At 35.8% G+C, this 20,113-nt stretch overlaps 1 protein-coding gene across 1 annotated transcript in view; it reads right to left on the bottom strand.

Moving 5' to 3' along the window:
• PARG (poly(ADP-ribose) glycohydrolase) overlaps positions 1–20,113 on the bottom strand; it is a 208,389-nt gene that overhangs the window by 39,182 nt on the left and 149,094 nt on the right. Inside the window, 1 exon segment of the mRNA XM_036027504.1 lies at positions 3,677–3,755. Coding sequence (XP_035883397.1) covers positions 3,677–3,755 — 79 coding nt within the window.

The raw sequence follows: 20,113 nt of genomic DNA, 5'->3' as shown, positions 1-20,113 counted from the left end.
CTTGTGGTTTTAATTTGCATTTCTCTGGTGACTAGTGATGTTGAGCATCTGCCGACATCACTGATGATGATGGCCTTTGGCCATCTGAATGTTCTCTTTGGAGAAGAGTCTATTCAGGTCCTTTGTTCATACTTCAATTGGATTGTTTGTTTTTTGGTGTAGAGTTGTATGAGTTCTTTATAAATTTAGGGTATTAACCCCTTATCAGATATAATGGTGAATATGTTTTCCCATTCAGTGGGTTGTCCTTTCAATTTGTTGATGTTTCCTTTGCTGTACAATATTTTTTAGTTTGATGCAGCCCTGTTTGTTAGTTTTTTCTTTTGCTTCCCTTACCCGAGGAGATATATTAGAAAATACTGCTGTGAGCAATGTCTGAGCTTTTGCTGCCTATATTTTCATCTAAGATTGTTATGATTTCAAATCTAACATTTAAGTATTTAATCCATTTTAAGTTTATTTTTGTGTATGGTCTAAGAAGATGGTCTAGTTTCATATTTTACACATACCTATCCAATTTTTCCAAAACCATTTATTGAATAGACTATCTTGACACAATTGCATGTTTTTGCCTCCTTAGTCAAATATTAATTGATCATATAGGCATAAGTTTATTTCTGGGCTCTCTATTCTGTTCCACTGATCTATGTGTCTGTTTTTATGCCAGTACTGTGCTGTTTTACTTACTATGGCCTTATACTATAGTTTGACATCAGGTATCAGGATTCCTCCAACTTTGTTTTTCTTTCTCAAGATTGATGAGGCTGTTCAGGGTCTTCTTTGATTCCACATACATTTTTAGAATATTTGTTCTAGTTCTGTTAAATATGCTATTGGTATCTTGAATAAGAATTGTGCTGAATCTATAGATTGCCTTGAGTAGTATGGGCATTTTAATGTCAATTCTTCCTATCTATGAACACAGTATATGCTTCCACTTATTTGTATCTTCTTCAATTTCTTTCTTCAGAGTCTTATAATTTTCCAAGTACAGGTCTTTTACCTCCATCGTTAAATTTATTCCTAGGTATTTTATTCTTTTTGAAACAATTATGAATGGGATAGTTATCTTAGTTTCTCTTTCTGATAGTTCACTGTTGGCATATAAACATGCAGTGGATTTCGGGATATTAATTTTGTAACCTGCTACTTTGCTGAATTCATTTATCAATTCTAGTTGTTTCTTGGTGGACTCTTTGGGGTTCTCTATGTACAGTATCATGTCATCTGAAAATAAATGCATTTTACTTCTTCTTTTCCAATTTGGATGCCTTTTATTTCTTTTCCTTGTCCGACTGCTGTGGCTAGGACTTCCAGTACTATGCTACATAAGAGTGGTGAAAGCAGACATCCCTGTCTTGTTCCCAATCTTAAGGGAAATGCTTGTAGTTTTTGCTCATTGAGTGTGATTCAGGCAGTGGGTTTGTCATACACAGTCTTTATTATGTTGAGGTATGTTCCTTCTATTCCCAGTTCTCTGGCAGTTTTTATCATCAATGGGTGCTGCATTTGATCAAATGTTTTTCTGCATTTATTGATATGACCATGTGGTTTTTATCTTTCATTTTGTCTATGTGGTGTGTCACGTTTATTGACTTTTGGACATTGTGCCAACCTTGCATCCTCAGAATAAATCCCACTTGATCATGGTGTATGATCTATTTAATGTATTCCTGAAGTTGGTTTGCCAATATTTTGTTGAGGATTTTAGCATCCCTATGTTCATCAGGATGTTGGCCTACAATTTTCTTTCCTTGCAGTGCTTGTGTGCATTTTTGGAGTTAGGATAAAGCTGGCCTTGTAAAATGAGTCTGAAGTCTTCTCTCCTTTTAAATATTTTGGAATAGTTTAAGGACAAGTGTTAGTTCTTTGAATATTTGGTAAAATTCACCTGAAGCCATCTGGTCTAGGACTTTTGTTGATTCGAGGTGTGTTTTGTTTTTTTTTTTTAGTACTGCTGAGTTTCACTATTGTAGTCTATCTATTGAGATTCTCTGATTCTTTCTGATTTAGTTTTAGAAGACTGTATATTTCTGGAAATTTATATACTTCATCCAGATTGTCCAATTATTGGCATGTAGGTGGTCATGATATTTTTTTAGAATCTTTTGTATTTCTTTGGTGCCAACTGTTACTTCTTCTCTTTCCTTTCTGATATTATTTATTTGGTCCTCTCTCTTTTTTTCTCAATGAGTCTGGTTAAAGGTTTGGCAATCTTGTTTATCTTTTCAAAGTACCAGTTCTTGAATTCACTGATCTTTGTATCATCTTTTTAGACTCTATTTCTTCTCTGACCTTCCTTATTTCCTTTCTTCTTCTCATTTTGAGCTTTGTTTGTTGTTCTTTTCCAAGTTCCTTTAAGTGTAAAGTTAGATTGTTTGAAATTTTTCTTATTTCTTGATGTAGGCCTGTAATGCTATGGATTTCCCTCTTAGGACTGTTTTTGCAGTGCCCCGTAGATTGTGGTGTTGTGTTCTTATTTTGATTTCTTCCTTGATCTCATTGTTGTTCCATTCACTGTTTAGTAACATGTTATTTTACCTTGATGTCTTTGTTTTTCAGTTTCTCTTATGATTTATTGCTAGTTTCATACCATTATGATCAGAGAAGATGCTTGATATGATTTATTTCAATCTTCTTAAATTTACTGAGACTTTTTTTGTGTCCTAACGTGTGTCCAATCCTAGAAGGTATTTCATGTGCACTTGAAAAGAATGTATATTCTGCTGCTTTGGGGTGAAATGCTCTGAAGATATCAATTAAATCCATCTAATCTAGTGTGTTATTTAAGGCCTGTTTCCTTACTGATTTCCTGTCTGGAAAAACTATCCATTTATATCAATGAGGTGTTAAATCATCTACTATGAGTGTATTACTATCAATCTCTCACTATATGTCCATGAAGATTTGCTTTACATATATAGGCGTTCCTATGTTGGGTGCATAAATGTTTACAAGGGTTGTATCTGCTTGTTGGAGTGCTCCTCTTATCATTATGTAGTGTCTTTTGTCTCTTATTAAAGTCTATTTTTTCAGATATTACATATTGTTACCTGAACTTTTTTTTACCTTTCCATTTGCATGAAATATCTCTTTCCATTTCCTTACTTTTAGTCTGTGTGTACCTTTTGCTCTGAGGTTGGTCTCTTGTAGACAGTATATATATGGGTCTGGTTTCCTTACTTATTCTGCTACCCTATGTGTTTTGATTAAATCATCTGAACCCACAATGGCTTTTTCATTAGAAGCCTTCACTTTCCATTCCCATAAAAATTTACTTGTGTTAGGCCAATTTAGTGGGGAAGCAAGAATATGTAAAAATATATTTCAATAAAAAACAGAAGACAGCATCAGCAAAGCTCATTGTAATTTCTCCTGTCAGTTGAAACATGACATTAAGCAAACTGTCTGAACAGAGGTTTCTCCAACTTACCTAATCTCCCAAAAGAGTTAAAGATAACTAATTACGGCATTTAAGGGCTTTAAGCTATAACTATAATCTAATCTAAGTTTGGCATTTATTGAAATGATAATACTGTTGTAACTACTAATGAACCTGTAATAAATTTTAAAAGAAATTTAAATTTCTAAAATAAAAATAGATGGGAGACAGAATGCACAAGGCCACATTCCCTGGCTTTTGGCTACGCAATAGTACAATCAGAAGTGAACTCGCCTTTTACTCCCATCTTCATGGCTTCGGGCCCAACGGTATGTTTCAGCATAGCCTGTGTATTCACTGTACTGTTCAGTACCTGAAACAAATAATCTGCCAATATTATTTTTCAGAAATATTTTCTTAAAAGCTACCCCTTCTAAAAAAAAGAAGAAGAAGAAAAACCATTGGTGTTCATGACTTGTATTTCCTATAAAGAAAAAAAATGTGCCTCCAGAAGCCACCACAATGTTTATCATACAGTGACTTAAATGTCTCAATCAACATAGAAAACAAAATATGCTTTAAAATTAATTTCCTTCTTTTATGAGGAGTGCATAAAGACTGTGTTTTACAGAAGTCCACTGTTTTCAATGTTTCAGTGATCTGATAATATTGTTTGTATTGTTGAGAAAATAAATTTTACATAAAGATATTCCTTGCTGCAAGTGTCATTAAAATTAAACCTAGGATTACCCTATCAATAGGCAAGACACTTCAAAAAAACTTTATAAAACTAGGATATTATGGCATGAGAAAGGAAGGGAAAAAGGCATAATTAATATTAACCTGATGAGAACATTCATCAACCTTTCCACATCCACAAAATAGATTTTTAACTCATTGTACTTGAACATATCAGGAGAAAGGGTGTCAAACTGTTCCACTATTTAACTAAATAAACCCATTCCAATCTTGTGGTCAACTCAGTAATCACTTGACTTTCAAAAAATTAAGTAAAAATGAAGAGCTGTAAACTCTGAACAAAATAATATGTTTGCATATAAAAAAGAAAAAAAATGGAATTAGACAACTCTGATAACTAAGATTAATGATTTATTTTAGTACAATTGTCCTAATTTTGCAAGGACACTGACTCATTTTGGCAGCTGAACTACTACTTGTTAACAACTGATTACTCCTGTAATAAAGGTCCAATACTGATATATTTATCACAAAGACAATATTCAGGAAAAACATGAATATGCAGTGTTTGAGAAAATACAAAAACATAAAATAGAGAAATAGTTAATAAAAAATAAAAAGAACACAAAATCACATCATGACATGCTAATTATGAACGGTCATCTCTTTATCCAAAACTAAATTAGTTTCATTTTGGGAGTTGTGGTAAGTTCTTACATGCTTACTTAAACAACTCTGAATCGTTCTTAAAAATTCTTGCTGAAGGATACATTTATTGATTTTAGAGAGGTAGGGAGAGAGGAAGAAAGACAGAGAGAGAGAGAGAGAGAAACATTAATATGAGAGAGAAATATCAACTGGTTGCCTCCTGTACATGCCCTCACCAGGGATCAAACTTGTAACCTAGGTATATACACTGACCAGGAATCAACCCTGAAAACTTCTGGTGTATAGGATAATACTCCAACTAACTAGACCACCTGACCAGAGCACAAATCTGAATCTTTTATACACAAAGAATAATAAGTGTAGTGATCAAGATTACAAATGGCCTGTACATATAGAAAACAGAGGACCATATTAAATGTCACCATGAAGATGAAATCAGCAAAATTCAGACAATGACAAACTCTATGAATATACAGTATGGAGTGCTTATAAAAAAAAAAGACTAAGGAACTGCCAGGGCGTGGAAATGGGAGGGAGGTGAGGAAGGATGGGTGGGTTGGCTGGGATGGGAGTAATGGACAGAAAATTGTACTTGAACAACGATTAAAATAAAATTAAAAAATACAAAATAAAAAAGAGTAAGGGAAGAAAAAGAGGGAAAAACCTATAAATTAAAAGAAACAAACATGAAAATGCTAATCATAAGAAAGTGGGCATAGTTATATTAATATTGGATAAAACTGACTTCAACTAAAAGAGTATTGCGAAAGATAAAGTGGAATATCTCCTAATGATAAAAGTGTTAATTCATCAGAAGGACATAAGAAATATCCTTTATTTTGGTTTAACATTTGAAAAATCAATGAATGTAATTCATCATATTAACGGGTTAAAAAATCACACATAATCACGTCAGAAGTTGGAGAAAAAATAAAATTGAACACCCATAGATTATTAAAACTCAGCAAAACTGAGAATAAAGAAAAACTTCCTCAATATGACTAAGGATCATTAAATAAAACCTTACAACTAACTTCATATTCAATGGTGAAAATATTTCATCTAAGGACCTCTGGTCAAGAGAGAGTGTAGGTAGACACTTCACACCTCCTCGCACAACCAAGAAAGAATTACAACTAGATCTTTAAACAAATAGCATCCAAAACCATTAGAAAATCGAGCTTTATGGAAGTCTGACAGTCAAGGATTTAAAGAAGCCACATTCATCCAGATTCATAGGAGGGATGGAGTTTCAGAGATGGGCAGAGAGGTGTGGAGACATGGAGTGGCAAGGGAAGGCAGCAGTAGAATGGACAATCGATCCTACATTCACGTATGTTGGATAAAAATCGCGAGAGATACCTTGGAAGCAAACAATCCCAACATCAGGTAAGACCCCACAGCTCAGGTTTCCAGCACCAGGAAGACAAATCCCCATAACTTCTGGCTGTAAAAACCAGTAGGATTTGGGACAGTAGAAGAAACTGCCTGATTTTCAGGAGACACAGCTTAAAAGGCCTCCATGGACTTAGAACATATGCAAACCAACTCACTCTGGGATTCACCCCCAGAGCAAAGGATGGAAGGGTGCCAGTTGCATACAGGAGTGGGTGAAATCACTGGAAAATGGGCAAGGACAGGACAAACCTCCTGAAGCTACGGCAGTGGCACTGTCTCATCTAAGAGCCTCTCCCCCACAAAGAGCCATAAAGCGGTGAAGTGGGTTAGCTCCACCCTACACAATTTATAGGTGCCTTTTCTATAACAGTCCATGCTATCAATACAGGGAGTCAAAGCAGCTCCACCTAATACACAGAAACAAACACAGGGAGGATGCCAAATTGAGGAGACAGAAATATGGCCCAAATGAAACAACAGAAAAAGAAAAACAGAAAAAGAACCAAACAAAATGGAGATAACCAACTTATCAGACGCAGCATTCAAAACACTGGTGGTCAAGATGCTCAAGGAACTCACTGAGTATGTCAATAACATAAAAGAAGAAATGAAGGTTATCTTATGTGAAAGAAAGAAAAATCTACAGGGAACCAAAGTGAAGGGCAGGAAACTGGGATTCAAATCAACAATTTGGAATATAAGGACAAAATAAGCATTCAGCCAGAAAGCAAAATGAAAAAAGAATTTTAAAAAAATGAAGGGAGTATAAAAACCCTTTGCGACACCTCCAAACGTACAAATATCTGAAATCATAGGGATGCCAGAATGAGAAGAGGAAAAGCAAGAAACTCAAAACTTAACTTCAAAAAATAATTAAAAAAACCTTCCCTAATTTGGCAAAGGAAATAGATACACAAGTCCAGGAAGCACAGACAATCCCAAACAAGTTGGACCCAAAGAGGACCACACTAAGCATCATTACTAAAATGCCAAAGGTTACAGATAAAGAGAGAATCTTAAAAGAAGCAAGAGAAAAACAGAGAGATACCCAAAAAGGAGTTCCCATAGATTATCAGCTGATTTCTCAAAAGAAACTGCAGATCAGAAGGGACTGGCAAGAAGTATTCAAAGTGATGAAAAGCAAGGGCCTACAACTTAGATTACTGCTCTATCCAGCAAAGCTATCATTTAGAATGAAAGAGCAGATAAAGTGCTTCCCAAAGAAGGTCAAGTTAAAGGAATTCATCATCACCAAGCAATTATTACATGTAATGTTAACAAGGCTTATTTAACAAAAAGAAGACCAAAACTGTGAACACTAAAATGGCAACAAATTTGTACAATTATCAACAACTGAATCTAAAAAAAACAACTAAGCAAATAAGCAGAATAGAAACAGAATCATAGATATGGAGATCATTTGGAGAGTTATCATCTGGGAAGCAGAAGGGAGAAAATGGGGGCAAAGGTGCATGGATTAAGAAGCATAATTGGTGGATACAAAATAGACAGGGTAATGATAAGAATAGTCGAGGAAATGGAGAAGCCAAAAAATTTATACGCACGACCCATAGACATGAAATAAAGGGGAGATTGCTGGAGGGAAGGGGCATACTGGGCAAAAGAAAGCAAAGGGAGGGAAACTAGGAAAACTGTAATAAGATTATCAATAAAATATATTAAAAAAACATTCCACAGTAAGATGTCTTAAAAAACAAAATTTGACTGAGTAAATTTTAAGGACCTTATTGGCTTTACTCAGAGATTCATGATTCAGGAAGGATCCAATCTTGGAGATAAAAAAGAGCTCTAAAGACCTGTAAATAACAAAAGACTTTTATAGGAACAAGAAAGTAGGACAAGGAAGTTATAAAAGCAAGTAGCAGGTTGTTTCAGGCAAGGTCACCTTCTTTACAGAAAGGCAGGGGTCCATCAGGCAGATCATCTCACTAGTGATGACACAGTAAATTCCAGAAGGACTGGTTTAAGATTCTACTCCTGGGGGAGGCAAAAAAAATGTAACTAAGGCTTGGCTTTGTGATGTGAGCTTAGCACAGTGACTCTATTTTGGGCTTTTTGTCTCATTTTTGACAAATCAAGGCATGGATTACAACTCTCACCACTTACATTCAATACTATAGTGAAGGGGCTAGCCACTGCAATAAGGCAAGAAAATAAATAAAAGTAAAAAGAATGTAAAAACATATGACTGTTGCTATTTGCAGATGTCATGACTGTTTATGTACCGGAAAAGAGGATAGGTGGGGAAAAGAGAGGGGAAGGGAAAAAACAAAACAGCTCAAATAAATTTAGTAAGATCAAAGGTATATCTATATACCAGCATCAAACTGAGAAAATAAAACATTTTAAAAATCTATTAATCTTGCAGAGGTCATGGTCAAAAAAATTATAGTGTAGGTCGCATGTATCCAAGAGATAAATTCATTACTAGTATGTGTGGAAATGTGAAAAAGATTAAAAACACTATAAATTTGCATTTATATTTTATTTCCTCGGGTAAGGGAAGCAAAAAGAAAAAAACTAACAAACAGGGCTGCATCAAACTAAAAAGTATTGTACAGCAAAGGAAACATCAACAAATTGAAAGGACAACCCACTGAATGGAAAACATATTCACCATTATATCTGATAGGGGTTAATACCCTAAATTTATAAAGAACTCATACAACTCTACACCAAAAAACAAACAATCCAATTGAAGTATGAACAAAGGACCTGAATAGACTCTTCTCCAAAGAGAACATTCAGATGGCCAAAGGCCATCATCATCAGTGATGTCGCAGATGCTCAACATCACTAGTCACCAGAGAAATGCAAATTAAACCACAAGGAGATATCATGTCACACCTGTCAGAATGGCGATCATCAATAAACCAAACAAGAAGTGTTGCAAAGATGTGGAGTAAGGGAAACTTTGTGTACTGTGGTGGGAATGCTGATTGGTGCAGCCACTGTGGAAAACAGTATGGAGTTACCACAAAAATTAAAAATGGAATTGCTGCCTTATGGCTCAGTCATTTCACTTCTGGGACTATATCTGAAGAAGCCTGAACACTAATTCAAAAGAATGTATATACCCTTATGTTTATTGCAGCATTATTTACAATAGCCAAGATGTGGAAGCAGCACAGGTGCCCATCAGTAGATGAGTAGATAAAAAAGCTGTGGTACATTTACATAATGGAGTACTACTGGCTGTAAAAAAAGAAGGAAATCTCACCCTTTGCTAAACCATGGATGGACTGGACCTGGATATGAGAAGTGAAATAAGCCAGTTAGAGGAAGTCAATTACCAGATTGTCTCACTCATGTGTGAAATATAATTTATAAAAAGAAATATCAAGCAAAATAGAGACAGATCCATCGAGAGCAGGCTGATAGCTGATGGGGTATCAGAAGGTTGGGGGGCTCTTTGGGGGGGTGAAGTGATTGAGAAATAAAAGAAAAATATCTTGACATAAAGGACAGTCTGGTGATTGCAAAGGGGAAAGGGAAGGTGCAGGAAGGTAATGAGGGTATGTGTGTAAAGAGGTGATGGATGAAAACTTGACTTGGGGTAGTGAACACACAATATAGTATACAGATGATATGTATTAGATTTGTGCACCTGAAACCTGTATAAATTTGTTAACCAGTGTCACACCAATAAATTCTTTAAAAGAGTCTATTAAAAATAGCATCCAAACCCATAAAAAGTTAGTAAATATAACAAAAGGTGTAGAAGACATCATTGCAAAAAAGCAAAAAAGATCCAAATAAATTAAAAGATGACTATCTATGCTTAGGGGTTTTATAATGTCAATTTCCTCTGTTCTGTTGATACTCTGAGAAGACTTTTTTAAAATAGGAACTTCAAAAGTGATTCTAAAATTCATATGGAGGGCCTGGCGGGGCAGTTCAGTTGATTGGAGCATTGTCCTGATTGCTAAGGTTGCAAGGTGAATCCCCAGTCAGGTCACACAGAATCAACACTCATTAGTGAATGCATTAGTAAATGCAACAGAAAATCTACGTTTCTTTCTCTTTTTCTCACCCTCTACCCTCCTTTTGTCTCTCTTTAGAAATCAGTAAATACAAATTTAAAATTTATATTGAAATGCAAATAACCTGGAATAGCCAAGACATTCTTGAAAAAAAAAAAGAACTAAATTAGAGAATTCTAATTTACAGTTGATCCTTGAACAATGTAGGAATTAGGGCACCAAATTCTGAAGAGTCAAAAATCTGTGTATAACTTTTGACTCCCCAAAACTTAAGTTGTCTCCTGTGGATAACAAAATCCACATATGCTCAAGTTCCCTCTATAAAATGGTGTTGATCAATGCATACAGTTGTACCTCCACATGCTCCAACTCCCGAAACCGAGGGAAAACAGTACAAGTATTACTTGAAAAAAAAAAAAAAAAACCCTGTATATAAGTGGAGATGTGCAATTCAAATCCATGTTGTCCAAGGGTCAACTGTACTTGGTTGTCACCTAAGGAAAGACCAATAGGTCAATGGAATGATATAGAATTAGTAGGTACATTCAATTGGCTTTTCACCAAAAAGTGCTAAAACAATCTATTGGGAAAAGAATAGTCATTTCAACAAATGTTGCTGGAACAAGTAGGTAGTCATATTAAAAACAATAATAATTCAACTGTTATCTCATTTATGAATAAAAATTATCTTTAGATAAATCACAAACATAATCATAAAACCTAAAACTATAAGACCTCTAAAAGAAGATCTCTTTATAACACTAGGGTAGGTAAAGATTTCTAAGACAGGATCAAGGCAAAGGTAACCTCATTAAATTTTTAAAACCTAGATTATATTAATATTAAAACACCTTTTAGAAAACTCTTAGGCAAGAAGGGAAGAAACATATTCGGAAAACAAAGATCTGACAAAGATTTGTGTTCAGAATTTTTGAAGAACACTTAAAGTCAGTAAAAACAACCCAATTTTGAAAAACGAAAAAAGGACCTGAACATCAACTTCACAGAAAATAAAAAACTGGCTAATGCCTACATGAAATACTGTTCAACATCACTAGTTATCAGAGAAATGTACATTGTAACCACAGTGAAATACCACTACCTATGCAACAAAATAGCTAAAAAAAAAGAAGGCCACATTAAATGTTGACAAAGATGTAGAACAAGTGGAGTTCCAATATTTCTGGTAGAACACTAAATGCACAAAAATTATGGAACATGGTTTGGTAATTTCTTATAAAATGAAACATACATCCCTTTAACCTAAAAACTCCACTAATAGGTATGTACCCAACAGAAATTGAAAATTCATGTCCACAAAAACTACATACAAGAATGTTCATAGCAGCTTTATAATCTCATATTGGTCAGGATTCAGCCAGGGGAAGAAAACCAGTAGGAGATACTTATTAAAATATTTATTACAAAGAAGTGACTTAAGCAATTATTGGGACTGACTAGTCAAGTTAAGTGCTAAGGACAGGCTAGAACTCGCAACATAGTTGCAACTGGTGTTCACAGAAGGAATTTATTTTTCAGAGTGTTCCAGTACTGCTCTTAAACCTTTCAAATGACTGAATTAGAACCACCAGATTATCTAGAATAAGCTCCATTATTTAAAGTCAATTGATTATGTTCTATAATTACATTTATAAAATATCTTTACAATGCCTAGATTAGGGTTTCACTGAAATTGGGGGCAATAGCCAAGCTGACATATAAAAAACACCATGGTAAGCCTAAAAGTAGAAACAATAAAAATGTCTATCAACAGGAAATTTGTAAGTGCCATAACAATACAAATATTACTTAGTAGTAAAAAGGAACAAATAATTGATAAACCCAAAAACATAGGTGAATCTCTTATGTATTATGCTGAGCAAAAGAAGTGAGGCGGAGAAATGAACACACTACACAAATTTATTTACATGAAATTCTAAAAAAGACTAATTTATGATGGGGAAAAAAAAGTTTTGCACCCCAATGTTCATAGCAGTGTTATTTACAATAGCCAAGTGCTGGAAACAGCCTAAGTGCCCATCAGTAAATGAGTGGATCAAAAAACTAGAATACTATGCAGCAGAAAGAAAGAAGGAGCTCCTAACCTTCACAACAGCATGGATGGAATTGGAGAGTATTATGCTAAGTGAAACAAGCCAGTTGGTGAAAGACAAATACCGTATGATCTGACCTATAAGTGGAAACTAATCAATAAAACAAATGAACAAAACAGAACCAGAAACATGGAAATGAAGAATAAACTGACAGTGATCAGAGGGGAGGGGAAAGGGTGACGATGGGGTAAAGAAGCGGAAGGGGTAAATCAAAAAACACAATTAGAGGACTCATGGGCATAGACAATGGAGTGGGACTGATGTGGGGGGTTGGGGCAGGAGAGGAACAGGGATAAAGGTAGAACAACTGTAACTGAACAACAATAAAAAAATAAAAATAAAATTCATAACCAAAAAGAAAAGTTTAGCTTGTTTCTGAGGCTGGCCTGTAGAATGACCACAAAAGGGACCAGGAGAATTTTCTGAGTTAATGGACATATTGTTTCGTATCTTCATAGGAATGTGGAATTATGAGGGTATATTACTTTGCCAAAACTCAACAAATTAGACACTTACCTTGTGTTTTTTGGTGTGTATACATTTTATCTCAAAAGGAAGGAAGGAAGAAAACAAAGAGAGAGAGGGAAGAAGGGAGGGAGGGAGGAAAGAAAAGAGCAAACTATAAAAAAAATTAAACTCCATTTAAAAGTTTGTTTCTTAGCCCTGGCTGGCGTAGCTCAGTGGATTGAGCGTGGGCCGGGAACCAAAAGTTTGTTTCTTGCAGTGACATGACTTAGAAAAAGCTCAAATAAACAATCTAACTTTAAAAGGTATTTGAAAAAGAACAAAGCCTAAAGTAAGAGAAAGAAAGGAAATAATACATTTCAGAGCAGAAATAAAGGAAATAGAATCTAAAAAAAATTGAAACAAAAGATCAATGAATCAAAGAGCTGGTTCTCTGAAAGGTAAACAAGATTGCTAAACCTTTAATCAGACTCATAAAGAAAAAGAATGAGAACCCAACTAGACAAAATCAGAAATGAAAGAGGAAAAGTAACAACTGACACCAAATACAAAGTATTCTAGGAAAATATTGTGAACAGTTAACTATATGCCGACAAACTGGACAAGTTTAACAAAAATGCAGAGTTCAAAACACTGGTAATCAGGATGCTAACAGAAATGGCTGAGTATGGTCACAAAAAAAAAAAAGAAAGAAAAAGAAAAAAGGAAAAAGTGAAAAGAGGAAAAGGGAAATAAAGAACAAGGTACAGGGAACCAACAGTAAGGAGGAAACTGGGACTTAAATCAACAACTTGGACCAGGAGATGGAAAGAAATACTCAACCAGAACAGAATGAAGAAACAAGAATTCAAAAAAATGAAGAGAGGCTTAGGAAACTCCAGACAACTTTAAATGTTCCAACATCTGAATCATAGGGGTGCCAGAAGGAGAACAGGAAGAGCAAAAAATTTAAAACTTACTTGAAAAAGTAATGGAGAACTTTCCCAATCTGGCAAAGGAAATAGACTTCCAAGAAGTCCAGGAACCTCAAAGACTCCCAAAGAAGTTGGACCCAAAGAAGCATACACCAAGGCACATCATAATTATATTACCCAAGATGAAAGAGAAGAAGAGGATCTTCAAAGCAGCAAGAGAAAAGGAGAAAGTTACCTACAAAGGAGTTCCCATTAGACTATAAGCTGATTTCTCAAAAGAAACCTTACAGGCAAGAGGGGCTGGAAAGAAGTAATCCAAGTCATGAAAGGCAAGGACCTACATCCAAAATTACTCTATCCAGCAAAGCTATTATTTACAATGGAAGGGCAGATAAAGTGCTTCCCAGATAAGGTAGAGTTAAAGGAGTTCACCATCACCAAGCCCTTATTATATGAAATGTTAAAAGAACTTATCTAAGAAATAGAAGATAAAAACTGTAAACAGTAAAATGACAACAAACTCACAACTATCAACAACTGAACCTAGAAAACAAAAAGGACAAAAACACACTACGCAAACAACTAGAACAGGAACAGAATCACAGAAAGGGAAATCACCTGGAGGGTTATCAGCAGGGAAAGGGAGGGGCAAAAATGGGGGAAAAGGTACAATAAGAAGCATAAACGGTAGCTACAAAATAGACAGGGGAGATTAAGAATGGTATGGAAAATGGAGAAGCCAAAGAACTTTTATGTATGACCCACAGACATGAACTAAGGTGAGGGAATGCTGGTGGGTTGGAGGATACAGGACAGAGGTGAATAAAGGGGAAAAAATGGGGAAACTTTGATAGCATAATCAATAAAATATATTAAAAAAAGAATCGACCAGTGAGACACAAATAAATGGAAGCATACACTGTGTTCATGGATTGGAAGAATGAACATCATCAAAATGTCCATACTACCCAAAGCAATTTATAGATTCAACACAATCCTTATTAAAATACCAATGCCATATTTCACAGATATAGAACATTTCAAAAATTCATATGGAACCATAAACAACCCCAAATAACCATAGCAATTTTGAGAAAGAAGAAAGTAGGAGGGATCACCATACCTGACATCAAACTAGATTACAAAGCCATTGTAATCAAAACAGTTTGGTAGTAGCATAAGAACAGACACATAGATCAATGGAACAAAATAGAGAGCCCAGAAATAAACTCAAGTCTCTAGGGCCAATTAATATTCAAAAAAGGAGGCAGAAGCATAAAATGGAACAAAAACAGCCTCTTCAACAAATGGTGCTGAGACTTGGTCAGCTACATGCAAAAAAAATGAAACTCCACCACCAACCTATACCATACTCAAAAATAAACTCAAGGTGGATAAAAGACTTAAATGTAAATCACGACACCATAAAAGTCCTAGAGGAGAACATAGGCAGGAAAATTGCAAATATTCCACACAGCAGTATTTTCACCAATATGTCCCATAGAGCAAAGGACATAAAGGAAAGAATAAACAAATGGGACTTCATCAAAATCAAGAGCTTCTGCATGGCTAAAGAAAACATCAGACTTCCGGCAAGATGGAGGCCTAGGTGGACCCACCGTACCACCACACACAACCAAGATTAGAAAAACAACAATTTAGAGGCAGAATAACACCCAGAACTGACAGAGAATTTACATGAATGGAAGTTGGACAGCCAAGAAGTTGAAGTAGACCCGTTCATCCAGTCCGGTAGGAGGGGTGGAGAGGAGCAGCCGGGCACAGGTTGCAGCAGGGGTCTCAGTGAGGAGAGCAGAGAGAGTTGAGTGCATAAGGCATCTGGGGCGCGCGAGATCGCAGTGGGTGGACCTGAGTATGCAAGCGGCAGCTGGCAAACCCAGTGAGGTGGCGATTGTGGACCAGGGCAGAGCACACAACCCAGGATCCCAGAGAAGGGGCTTGAAGTCCCAGAAGAACGGAGCTACTGCCATTGTCCCCCCGCCCCCGCCCCCACATACAACGTCACAATCTAGAGACTGGGGTGCCCAGCCCTGGTGAACACCTAAGGCTCCGCCCCTCACCATAACAGGAGCGACCAGACCAGAGAGAGATGGCTCAAATAGAAGAACAAATCAGTGCCCCAGAACTCATCCTTTTGAGCGACCAAGAAATAGCTAACCTATCAGATGCACAGTTCAAAACACTGGTGATCAGAAAGCTCACAGAATTGGTTGAATTTGGGTATAAATTACATGAAAAAAATGCAGGTTACCATAAGAAAAATGAAGGAAAATGCACAGAGAACCAATAGTAATGGGAAGGAAACTGGGACTCAAAACAATAGAGTGGACCAGAAGGAAGAAAAAAACAACCAAACAGGAAAGAATGGAGAAATAAGAATTCAAAAAAAACGAGGAGAAGCTTAGGAACCTCCAGGACATCTTTAAACATTCCAACATCCGAATTATAGGGGTACCAGAAGGGGAAGAGGAAAAGCAACAGATTGAACACATATTTGAACAAATAATAAAGGAGAACGTCCCCATTCTGGCAAAGGAAATAGACTTCCAGGAAATCCAGGAAGCTCAGAGAGTCCCAAAGAAGTTGGACCCAAGAAGAAACACACCAAGGCACATCATAATGATATTAGCCAACATAAAAATGAAGGAGAGAATCCTAGAAGCAGCAAGAGATAAGGGGACAGTAACCTACATAGGAGTTCCCATCAGACTGTCAGCTGATTTCTCAAAAGAGACCTTATAGGCAAGAAGGGGCTGGAAAGAAGTATTCCAACTCATGAAAGACAAGGACCTATATCCCAGATTACTCTATCCAGCAAAGCTTTTATTTAGAATGGAAGGACAGATAAAGTGCTTCTCCGATAAGGTCAAGTTAAAGGAGTTCATCATCACCAAGCCCTTATTTTATGAAATGTTAAAGGGATTTATCTAAGAAAAGATGAAAAAAAAACACGTATAGTAAAAGGACAGCAAATGCACAATTATTAAAAACCACACCTAAAGCAAAACCAAAAGAAACTAAGCAAACAACTAGAACAGGAATGGAACCACAGAAATGGAGATCACATGGAGGGTTAGCAACAGGGAAGTGGGAGGAGGAGAGGGGGGAAAAGGTACAGAGAATAAATAGCATAGATGGTAGGTAGAAAATAGACAGGGGGAGGGCAAGAATAGTATAGGAAATGTAGAAGGTAAAGAACTTATTAGTATGACACATGGACATGACTAAAGGGGGGGGATGTGGGTGGGAGAGGGTGTACAGGGTGGAGGGGAGTGAAGGGAGAAATGGGACAAGTGTAATAGCATAATCAATAAAATATATTTAAAAAAAGAAAACATCAGCAAACTGAAAAGGGAACCAACTGTATGGAAAAACATATTTGCAAATGATACCTTGGACAAGGGTTTGATCTCCAAAATATATGAAGAGCTCACACAATTCCATTGCAGGAAGACAAACTACCCAATTAAAAAATGGGCAAAGGACCTGAACAGACACTTGTGCAAGGAGGATATATAGAAGGCCCAGAGACATATGAAAGGATGCTCAATATCACTAGCCATCAGAGAAATGCAAATTAAAACCGCAATGAGATATACTACTATACACCAGTCAGAATGGCCATTATAAACAAATCAAAGAACAACAAGTACTGGCAGGTTTGTGGAGAAAAGGGAACCCTAGGGCACTGTTGGTGGGAATGCAGACTGGTGTAGCCACAATGGAAAACAATATGGAATTTCCTCAGAAAACTAAAAATGGAACTGCCTTTTGACCCAGCAATTCCACTGCTGGGATTATATCCTAAGAACTCTGAAACACCAATCCAGAAGAACCTGTGCAACCCAATGTTCATAGTAGCACAATTTACAATATCCAAGTGCTGGAAGCAACCTAAGTGCCCATCAGTAAATCAGTGGACTAAAAAGCTATGGTATGCCCTGGCTGGCATAGCTCAGTGGATTGAGCGTGGGCTGTGAACCAAAGCATTGCAGGTTTGATTCCCAGTCAGGGCACATGCCTGGGTTGCAGGCCACGGCCCCCAGCAACCGCACATTGATGTGTCATTGATGTGTGTGTCTCTCTCGCCCCCCTTCCCTCTCTAAAAACAAATAAATAAAATCTTTTTAAAAAAGAGAGAGATTACTATAAAAAAAGCTGTGGTATATTTACACAACAGAATACTACACAGCAGACAGAAAGAAAGAGCTCCTATCCTTTGTGACAGCATGGATGGACCTGGATAACATTATGCTAAATGAAGTAAGCCAGGTGGTAAAAGACAAATACCATATGATCTCACCTACAAATGAAACCTAATCAACAAAACAAGTAAGCATGCAACATAACCAGAGACATTGAAATAAATAACAAACTGACGGTAACCTAAGGGGAAGAGAGAGAGGGATAATGGGTAATAATAGGGGAAGGGTCATCAAGGAACATACATAAAGGATACATGGACAAAGCCAAAGTAGGTAGGATTGAGGGTGGGAGGTGGGGATGTGTAGGGCATGGTGTGGGTAGTGATAAGGGGGAAATGGAAACAACTGTATTTGAGTAACAATATAAGAAAATTTTAAACAAGTCTTTAAAAAATGACCCATGGACAAAGCCAAAGGTGTTTAGGATTGAGGATGGGAGGTGGGGATGGGTTAGCCTGTGGGGAGTGATGAAGGGAAAATGGAGACAACTGTACTTGAACAATAATGAAAAAAGATTAAAAAAAAAAGTCAACCAATGAATACACCAATAAGTGAAATAACAAATCAATGTTTCTCTCTCCCTCCCAAATTCAATAAATAAAAACTTTAAAATATATAAAATACCTGGATATTAATCTGAGAATATATAAAAGTATACAGTTAAAGTATAAAATATTACCAAGAGGAATCAAAAACTTAAACATACAGGGTGATAACTCATCCATGTGCCAAAGAATAAATGTGATTAAAATGTCAGTTCTCTCCAAACTGATCTATGGATTCAAAGCACTCTTAAGTAAAATTTCAGCAAGCTTTTTGTAGCTATTGATGATCTGTTTGTAAAATTCACCAAAAATGTCTGAAGAAGCACAAAGTTGGAAGGCTCACACTGACTCATTTTGGAATTATTATAAAACTACAGTAATCAAAACAAAAAAGAACAAATTAATAAACTAAACTTCAAAATTGGAAACTTCTGATCTTGAAAAGTCATTATTAAGATAATGAAAAGACATGCCACATATCTGATAAAGGACATGTATCCAAAATATATATGGCATTTTCAAAACTCAAGAATAAAAAAACCCACCAAACAACCCAATTAAAACATGGGAAAAAATTATTTCATATGTGTAGTTGTAAGTTAAAGCTTACCTAATTTTACTCTTTATAATATACAGTTTATTGTATGTCAATTATATCTCAATAAAGCAGTATACAAATATAATTTAACTCTCCCAGCGGACTGTCAGTTTCTCAAGAATAGAGATTATAAATTATTAACATTTGAGTCTATAATAGCATCCTATAACTCAAGAATATAGAAGTAGATGAGTAAGTACTTGCCATAGAAACAATTAACGAGCAAAGCAGAAAAAATATTGTATTAATTAAGGTTAAAATAGTAAGTCCAGAAATACTTAATCAAAAGTTCTATATAAGTGACACACATAAAAAATCCACATTTACAAAGAGTGTGGCAGGGTAAAAAGAGCACCACACTGAGATTAGGAGATATGAGGAACCCAAATGAATCCTTAACCAAATCTCTTAGACTTCATTTTGCCACCAGGCTTGTTAATAATTCTTATCTTGTTTACCTAACATAATTGCTTAGAAAACCAAATAAGATGAACTTAAAATCCTTCTAAACCATAGAGGAGTTAGTATTGGTATCTTTATACTTAATTTTATTAGGGGATAGAGAAATCAAAGATATATGATTCCAAGTACATGGCGTTTAAAAGCAACCTGGTCTACTGGCCTGACTGGGAACACATACAGCCAGGAACAGTTGCATTCTTTTCTATTTTCTGCCCTGCAGTGGCCATGCCTCATTTTTTTCTGTTTATCTAAAAAGCAACAATAAGAACAACAGAATGCATTTACTCTGATCCCTTACCTATGAAAACAAATGCATGTTCTGTCCTTTGAAAAGTAGTTGAAAAATATAAATAATAATTATATTTCTATTTCAACTTAGAATGGCTTCAGTCTGTTTTCCTAACAAGGTCAGACAAACAAGGTTAGATTTATTTCCTTCAGTTATGGGAAATTTAAAAATCACATATATGTTTCTGCTCTAAACAAATTAAATTATGGGTTTTCTAAGTAACCATCTTTCGAAATTATGTCAGCTATTCTGAAAAGAGACCCTTGTTTTAAATTCCAATTTACCGATAAACCATGATGAAATACAAAGGTAAACAGTGACAACAGCAAACAAGAGTCACAAGACTGA

The sequence above is a fragment of the Phyllostomus discolor genome, chromosome 5 (assembly GCF_004126475.2).
Source record: "Phyllostomus discolor isolate MPI-MPIP mPhyDis1 chromosome 5, mPhyDis1.pri.v3, whole genome shotgun sequence".
Lineage (NCBI taxonomy): Eukaryota > Metazoa > Chordata > Mammalia > Chiroptera > Phyllostomidae > Phyllostomus > Phyllostomus discolor.
Note: the sequence above shows the minus strand (reverse complement) of the source record. Positions and strands in the feature narration are given on the sequence as shown.